A 9,175-nucleotide genomic window follows, 5' to 3' on the forward strand; every position below is an offset into this window, starting at 1 on the left:
CTGAATTGCCACTTTTTCACCTGATGTTCGTCTCACAAGCAACCCAAACCCTTCCGGGTCCCTTAAAAATGGGGAGAATTTCACTTCCCGGCCTCTGCACCAACCAGGGATGCACACAGCCATTTGGCATGAGTACTAAGATTTTTAATCTTGGTTAAGATTAAAGCATAGTCCTCAAGATAAATCGTATAAGTATCGGGACCAGCGCTGGCCTTAAGTATAAATAGGAACCTTAATTCGTGTCCGTGAGGATTTGAACTCAGGTATTGGGTTTGTACATCCACTCCCCCAACCAGTTGAGCTAGGCTCACCTCCTGTGAATCCGTGCACATATATATATTGAAACAAATTCAATGAATACCGGTAAATTTTTACAATTTTAACGAATAGTGGTGGTTTTTCAAACTTGCCAATTGTGGTGGTTTTTTCAATCTACTGCCTTCCGCTACTATCGAAGTGCTAGGGTTATTTGTCTGAAGTCTGAATGGTGCAACTTTACAGAAAATAGAAATCATAAATATGTTTCACAGTTTGCACTGAAGTGTCACATACAAGTACACTCCACCATTCCACTCAGTACATAAGAAAAAGCCAACGAGCAGTAGCAGTGTCTTCACCCTCGACCGATTCTTTTTTTGAACAAGACCCTCGACCGATTCAGTTGGGAGTAGAAATGTTCAAACTGTTGATGAACTCAACGCACGCTGCCGTCGACGATCCACCGCACTCGAGCGCATCGGCGGCCATCTGTTTCGCCAGCATCGTCCTGTCCCTGATCTCCTTCCCATGCTCTGAGTCCATGACCAGCCTCACCTTCGCCTCCACCTCCCCAGCCTTCACCATGACCTCGTCGTAGCCGTCCATGGTCACCCCAATCTTCATGTCCTCCACCACGAACACCTTGTTCATCCTCTGCTCCGCATACATCGGCCAGCACAGCATCGGTACCCCCGCTGTGACGGCCTCCATAATTGAGTTCCACCCGCAGTGGGTCACGAACGCGCCGATCGCCGGGTGCCGGAGCACCTCCACCTGCGGCGCCCAGGACGACACCACCATTCCTCGCCCTCGTGTCCTGTCCAAGAACCCGTCTGGCAGCAGCGCCTGCACCGCCGCGTCACCTCGCCCCTCGAACCGCTTCGTGGAGTCAGCGTCCGGCGCGACAGGCGCGCGCACGGCCCAGAGGAACGCGTGCCCGCTCCTCTCCAGCCCGACGGCGATCTCGTTTAGCTGCTCCGCCGGCACCGAGCTCGCGCTCCCGAAACACAGGAAGACCACGCTCCCGGCTGGCTGCTTATCCAGCCAACTTAGGGATTCGTGGTTCTTATTGCCTCCCCTCTCCTCGCCGACCAGCGGGCCGACGCAGAACAGTTTCGGCACCGACTTGCCGGGGCGAGGAGTCCCGTCATTGATGGCCTTCACGGCACGGGACTCCAGCCAGTCGAAAGTGTTGGACAGTATGCCCGTCGCTCTGGGCAGTTGCTCGAAGAGACCGAGAATTGTATCGTACTGCATGTTGTATCGATCGAGTAGGGCTTCAGGCAAGTCGGACGCCGGAATCGGGTGGACTCCCGGGAAGTGCAGCAAGGAGCGGCCCATCTCCCCGAAGGAGACGGCGGGGCGCATGACGGGGATATGCAGGAAGGTAGCAAGAGCCGACGCGCAAAGGGAGAAGAAGACGTAGGCTGGGACGCCGAGCTCCGCGGCGGCGTCAAGCCCGTACGCGCAGAAGAAGTCGGCGACGAGAGCCTTGACAGGAGGGAGAGACCTCAGGAAGGCGAGGAGGGCGGCGTTTGTGGCGCGGAGGTCGGCGATAAGGGTGATGAAGGGGTCGGCGTTTGGGTCGGCCGCGTCCGCGGAACGGGTCGATGCCGGCGGGAGCAGGTGGAAGGACACGGAAGGGTAGGTGGCAGAGAGGCGGGCAATGGTCTGCGACGACTCACCGGTAGACGGGACGTCGGCGACGGCGACGGTGACGGGAACGCCATGTCCGGCGAGGTGATCTGCGAGCTGCGTCATGGGGTGGAGGTGACCCCTGACCATCCATGTGTATAGCACGACGCTGCTTCCCATTGCTTGCGTGGTTTGTGCTCTGGTGTAGTATTTTTGTGCTTTCCTGCTTGTGTCATGAAACTGAAGGATGCAACAAGCAAGTGTTTATAGGGTGGGTAGCAGGCTAAAGATATGCTTGTCGATCACATGGCACATGTACTAGTGAGCAACCAAAACAAACAAAAGATGTATGCTTGTCGTGATATTGCGAAGTCGTCGGCGACAAACAGCAGGCCAAGCACTTAATTGATGATGATGACTCATCGGAGGCGGCTACAACTAAAATTAGAGCATTTAGCAACGGAGTGATGCAGTGGTAACGGATGTTTCGTGGTCCTCAGGCTAAAAAGTGTCTTTGGCACATGAACACCAGTGATTTCGGTATTTAAAAAATATATTTCATTGATTTGAAAATTCTAAAATTTAATGTGCACATACATACAAATATTTCGAAGGTATGATGTAAATTTTCAATGTAAATATGTATAATTTTAGCTATACAAAAAAGACAAATTTTTGAAAAAAATCTGAATTTTATATCCCTATAGACAACCACAAATTTGTTATTTTTCCATATCTCAAAATACAACGCAACTTCTACCAAAAGTATTCAAAACATTTGTATTTATTCATAAAATAAAATTTATGATTTTTTAAAAAGTAGATGTATAATTTTAAATATTACAAAAACCAGGAGCACTAGTGCTCGAGTGCACCACATCTGCTCTCTCGTCAGGCACTCAAGTCCCGTTGCAGCGAGTTTAGCTGTTAGGGCATCTCGAGCGGTGCGACAAAATGGACCTTTTGCGGTCTGACAGTAATGCATCAGTGTGGACAACAAGCGAGTGCACGCGCGTCCTCCTCTAGTCGATCCTAGGGATGTCCGACAGGCACAACAAATCCATCTCGCCCCATTTGTGTCGCTCCCCTCCCCTTTGCAACCTGGAGCTCTAGGCCGTCGTTGGCCCTGTCGCTCACCATTGTCGGTACCTTTTTGCTCAGCCTGCACCTCATTGGAAGAAACTGTTTGATGGCGGCGTCGTGTGCCGTTGTACGCACCATATTAGCCCATGCTCTGTCGCCATCTCGCTCGGAACCGGTCGCTGGTCATGACGCCCACAACCTATTCGGTCAATTCCCATGTAAGAAATCCTGGCTTATTTATGGTCGTTCGCTTGAAGATGGCGGGCCACTGACCTATAATTGTTACCCGGCAAATGGACTTCAGAACATCCTCGAAATCTCATCGCAAGACGAGTCAGACACCTCTTCGGGGATCATGGTTGTCGCGGCTGCCCTCATCCACGAGCACCGTAAGATGCAAAGGCCAATGCACACAGGCTCGACGAGGCCTCGCAAGTCCAACACCTTGCGCAATCGAGAGTGTGGCCACTACCGGCTGTATCGAGACTACTTCCAACCGACCAAGCTGGCATTCACGGAGGAAAGGTTCCGGCGGCGGTATCAGATGTCAAGAGACTTTTCTTGATTATTCTACGTGGTGTGAGAGACTACGACCCCTATTTCAAATGCATGTCAAATGCCACTGGTAAGATAGCCTATACCTCTTATCATAAGTGTTATGGAGTTGTCGGAGTGGCTGTGATGACTGCTTGTGTGATCACCCACGGTGATAGCCACTAACAACTCGTCTCCAAACAAATATTATTGAGCATCATTTAGCATTGGCACGGTGTGAGGAGTAGACATTTATTTGATTTGTTAATTGAGTATGATTTTTATTTCTTTGTGAACGTCGTTGTTTATTTTAGTGTAATAAAGAACTTGACATTTCTTTATTGCAAGATTAGTATTTAGTACATCAATAAGTAATTTGGGTTGAAAATTTTACTACAAATAAATGAAATTGGCCAGACGGACCAAAATGCGCCGAGCCGGCTGGGGCACTCCCTGATCCAAACAAACATTTCTGCCAACCGCTGTATTTTTGTGTCCGCGGCCCGATCCAAATGAATCAAAATAAACACGTTTTGCATCAAAAATGCGTCGAACCGCTGGAGATTTCCTTACACAGAGGGGTGGAAACAGATCGGATGCATATCGGATAGTGCCCTTACCATATCCGTTTCCATATTTTTAAAACGGATACAGATGTTGCCAAAGACGAATTTGGAGTGGATGTTACTCGAATACGAACACCGATCGTATGTTTTCTCAATTCAGAGCGGATACGAATATAAGAAAATGATAGACTGATGTCTTATAGTAAACCAGCTATAGGGTGATGCATAGTAGTATCAAGTTCAATCGTATAAAAGAACATTTGATCGATATTTAAGTTTTCCTAGATTAGGTAATTGGCATATTGGGGTCAAATTACTAAAATTGGCTAACATAATGCTATTTAGATATGGATATATTCATTTCCGTATCCATATTTGCTTCAAATTTCAATACCACATTTGTATTTGTTTTTGTAAAACAGATTCGAATATTTACCATATCCGTTTTTATGATCACCCGGATTTGGATATTTCCACTTCTATGTTCAATTTCTCGAATACGCACGCTATGTCCTCTCTGTAGTGTTCGCTACAGGGTTGATGGAGTAGCATCTCGCCATCTCCGCACCGTGGCCTTCTTTGCTTCAGTACACAAAAGATCTTTTGCAGTAGACATTTTTAGATGAAATGAAAAGGATAGCTCCCTGACTCCATTTCATTCAGAAAAGACACCACTCATTTTTTTTTAGATAAAAGGCACGGCGTGCCCGACTTTAAATTAATAAAGCCCCAGGTTCAACATAGAGTCATACATGATGCGGCATACAGCTTAGCCAAAGTAAAATCGCACTGATATAGGGGTCGGCCTCCCCACGACAAGCCGAAGACAAACGGGAGGAAGCACATAACTACATAGGCAGAACGAAGGCGGAGCCCCTCCTCAGTCACTTGCCACGACCGCCGCATGGAGCTGCTTGAGCGCACTTGCCACTCCCCTTAGGCATGGACGATCCTGTGGCTTCGCCAGGAGAGACCAGAGCTGTACAAAAAGCATGGTTTTGAAGATAATATCAGCAGGATGATTAATAAGCTTGGACTCCATAGTCAGCTTGTTTCTAATGAGCCAAAGCGCCCAGGATTGCGCCACAAAAAGGATCCAGACGATCCTACGAAATCTACCAGCGAAATTCGATAAAATAACAAAGAATTGTGAGAAATTAGGCGGACACCAGCTTTTTTTTTTTAGATATGGGAGCATCGCCCCAGCCTCTGCATCAATAGATATGAGAAATTAGGCGGACACCAGCTGCAACCCAACAATTGGCGAAGGGCACTCCACGCAAATTTTGCCGGCGAGCATTGAAAGAAGATATGTTTAGCATCCTCAGCTGCACCACATAGCGCACATCAGCCCGTCCCTGGGCCGTGTCGTGCCGCTACGTTAGCACTAGATGGTAGACGATCAAGAATGAGTTGCCACGAAAAAGTTCTCGTTTTGAGGGGCACCCGTGCCGCCCAGACCTTCTTGAAGTGAGCTAAAGTTGCGCCCTGAGCCAGCTTGGCATACATGGAGCTAATTGTGGAAGCACCTGATGAGTCCAGGGCCCAAACAACCAAGTCATGCCCCTCCACCAAACTAGTATTGTCAATAATCTCCCTAAGCTCTAACCATTCAGTCATGGCAGCCTGATCGAGAGGTCTTCTAAAGCGCAGGGGTTCGGGCTGTCCACAGACCTGAGCCACCGAGGCCATTTGGGCGGAACAGATGTTGAATAGTAGCGGAAACCTATCTTTTAAAGATCTATCTCCTACCCATGAATGCATCCAAAATTGTGTGCGGCGACCATTCCATGTTTAGCACCCAGCTTAAACAAGTGTTTGATCTTATGGATACTACGCCAAAACTGCGAGCCCCCTCGACCCGAGTCAGCAAAAATATCATCCATCGCATTGTACTTTGCCCGCAGAATCTGTTTCCAAATTGGATTATCATTCTGGTACAACTTCCACACCCACTTTAGCATAAGAGCAGCATTCATCTTTCTGGAATTGAGGATGCCCAGGCCCCCACATTCCTTGGGTCTGCACATGGCCGGCCAGTTAAGCAGGTGAAGTTTGCGTTTCAGGCCCGCTCCTTCCCAAAAGAACCGAGCCTGGTGCGAGTCGAACTTGGAATGTATCCCGTCCTGCAGAAGAAACATCCACATGGCAAACATAGGGAGGCTAGCTAGGCAAGCATTGGATAGGATCAATCGTCCCCCGACGAAAGCAACTTACCCAACCAGGGTTCAATACGAGCAACCATCTTTTGCACCAGGAACAACCATTGTTCCATGGTCAGTTTTCTGTCCGCGGTAGGGAGCCCAAGGTAGATGAATGGGAATTTTCCCAGCTTGCAGTTAAGTTGGTCGGCCACCCTTTGTTGCCTGCGTCTGGGACGCCCCACAACGATAACCTCGGACTTGTGGTAGTTGATTTTGAGGCCTGACATGTCCTCGAAACACATGAGAAGGAACTTAAGGTTAGCGATCTGCTAGTCATCGTCTTGAATTATAATGAGCATATCGTCAGCATATTGAAGGTGGAAGATGCCTCCTGGCATAAGATGTGGCACCACCCCAGCAATGTGTCCTGCTTCACATGCTTTGGTGAGGATAATAGACATCGCTTCTGCCATGAAATTGAACAGGAGGGGAGAAAGTGGGTCACCCTGCCTCACTCCACGTTTGTTGTGGAAGAACGGGCCAACCTCCCCGTTGATGGAGATAGCCGTCTGCTCCCTCTAAAGAGTTGATTAATGCGATGAACCACCCCAGGTTCAAAGCCCTTGCATCTGAGGACCTCGGCAGTTCACACGATCGTAGGCTTTTTCAAAGTCAAGCTTCAACAAGATGCAAGGGGATTTCTGACACTTCACCTCATGAATGATCTCGTGCAGCGCCAGGACCCCATCCAAGATAAATCTACCCTTGATGAAGGATGTTTGGTTGGGGCAGATTACCTTGTGAGCAATCGGGTCAAGCTTTGTTGCCATGGCTTTGGAGACGATCTTGAATATCACATTGATTAGAGCAATTGGCCTGAATTGTGTGATCAAGTCCGCCCCCGGCACTTTTGGAATGAGAGAGAGAACCCCTAAATTCAGTCTCGCAATATCTATACGACCAAGGATGAAGTCGTTGAGGATATGCAGCACCCCATGCTTGACCATAGGCCAGAATTTCTTGAAAAACGACACCGGAAAACCATCCGAGCCTGGGGAGGTGTCAGATTTCATCTCCATAACCAGATTCTCAAGTTATTGTTCCGAAAACGTGCGCAGGAGATCTTGATTCTCAGCCTCCGAGACCCTAGCCTCCTCTCTCCAAGAGTTAGGGGCTAGCCCACATACCCTAGTGGCCTCTGTCCCCAGCAGCTGCGATAAAAGTCATACACATGCTCCTGGATGAGGCTCTTGTCCGTGATCGGTCCTGATTCCGCTTGCAGCATCGCGATGTTGCACTTACAGTGCCGCCCGTTTGCTACGGCATGGAAATAGGCCATGTTGGCGTCCCCCTGGAGCATCCATCTCACATGGCCTCTTTGACGCCAATACTCCTCTTCGACTCGGTAAATCTCCAGTAACTGTTCTTCCAAGTGGTATCGAAAAGCCCAATCCTCGCTCTCCAACCCGTCGGAATCTGCCCTTGCATCCAGGGCTTGAATTTGAGCGAGAACCGAATCCTTGTGCAACCTAGCTTCCTTAACATTCCAACCCTTCAGATGCTGACGCAGGCCTCCACTCATGAATTTCCACCAATCCACTATATCCCTTCCTCCGACCCTGGAGGCAAGGGAGGCCCAGAATCTATGTATAGTGGGTTGGAATGCCTCCAACTCCAACCAGCTTGTTTCAAAGAAAAATTTGTTGCTTCTAGGCGGATCCCCATCCCCTGAGTCAAAGATCAAAGGTGTGTGGTCGGAGCCCAGGCTAGTTTCCGCAGTGAGAGTGCAAAACGGGAGGCGAGGTTCCAGTGCCGGAGATATGAAAATCATGTCGAGCACACATCGCACCGGATTGAGTTGATTGTTCATCCAAGTATATCTTGCCCCAGTGCGAGGTATCTCTCTAAGGCCCCAGCGCCCAATGTGGTCATTAAACAACTCCATTCTAGCCCAATTTACTCTATCATTATTTTTGGCTTGAGCTCTCCTCATCAGATTGAAGTATCCTCCCATGATAATAGGGAGCTCCGTGTTAGCCACCTTGTTAGACAGTTCTTCGAGAAATGCTGATGAGAAAGTATAGTCCGCCGGCCCGTATATGCCCATCACCAGCATCCTCGTCCTGTCAGCCTTGATCATTACTGAAGCGCTAACAAAGAATTTGCCCGAGCTGAAGACTTCCACGTCGAACACGCTATCCCGCATGCCCAAGAGCATTCCCACAGAATGCCCATTGGCCGGTAACCGGTACCATAAGAATTTATCTCCTACTTCCAGACTCGCGAGCTTATGATCGGTGAAGCCCTTCTTGATAGTTTCTTGCAGGCACACAATGTTGATTCTATGGGAACGGAGGTAGTCCTTTAGCAGCGTTCGGCGTCCCCTACGGCCGAACCCGAGGATGTTCCAGAATAAGGCTCTCATTGGGAACCCAATCCCCGAGCCCGTGCTTGGCGGTTAGCATCCTTCCTTCCCTAGAAGGGACTTTCTTCTGGATCTTCTTACACAGGGCTGGTTTGTGTGGCCTACGCCTCCCAGCACCAGACCCTACTGGTGGGGAAGGCCCAGGTGGACTAGCTTGCGACTCCTCTCTCGTTTCTTGTTGTGCTTGCTCTTTGGCTTTTTGTTGTTCGGCCTCTATTTTGTCGCGGGCGAGCACCAATTCTGCTTGAGAGAGTTCTTTTGCGCGAAGCATAGAGAGGATAGGAGCAGGGTTGCCTGCCGCCGAAGGAAAAAAGAATGCAACTATCGGCAGCAACCGCTAGGAGGTGATCATCAGAGGAATTCTGTAGAATGGCAAAGTCAGAGAGGGATTTGGAGTGGTTACCTGGATCTTTCTCGTCCGCCCTCCGCATTGCCTTGTCCAAAATCGGAACGGACGCCGACGCCGCCCTGCGTAGGCTCTTCCTTGTTGAATAGACTGGTGAAGCCCTGCTCCTTGGAGCTCTGGTGAC

The 9,175-nt window shown here is 49.3% G+C and overlaps 1 protein-coding gene across 1 annotated transcript; it reads right to left on the reverse strand.

Moving 5' to 3' along the window:
• Positions 1-657: 657 nt before the first annotated feature.
• LOC124659121 (anthocyanidin 5,3-O-glucosyltransferase-like) lies at positions 658-2,076 on the reverse strand. The gene has a single exon (XM_047197057.1). The coding sequence runs from the start codon at positions 2,071-2,073 to the stop codon at positions 658-660; it is 1,416 nt and encodes a 471-aa protein (XP_047053013.1). The 5' UTR covers positions 2,074-2,076.
• Between the last annotated feature and the right edge of the window lie 7,099 nt (positions 2,077-9,175).

This window comes from Lolium rigidum, chromosome 6 (assembly GCF_022539505.1).
Source record: "Lolium rigidum isolate FL_2022 chromosome 6, APGP_CSIRO_Lrig_0.1, whole genome shotgun sequence".
Lineage (NCBI taxonomy): Eukaryota > Viridiplantae > Streptophyta > Magnoliopsida > Poales > Poaceae > Lolium > Lolium rigidum.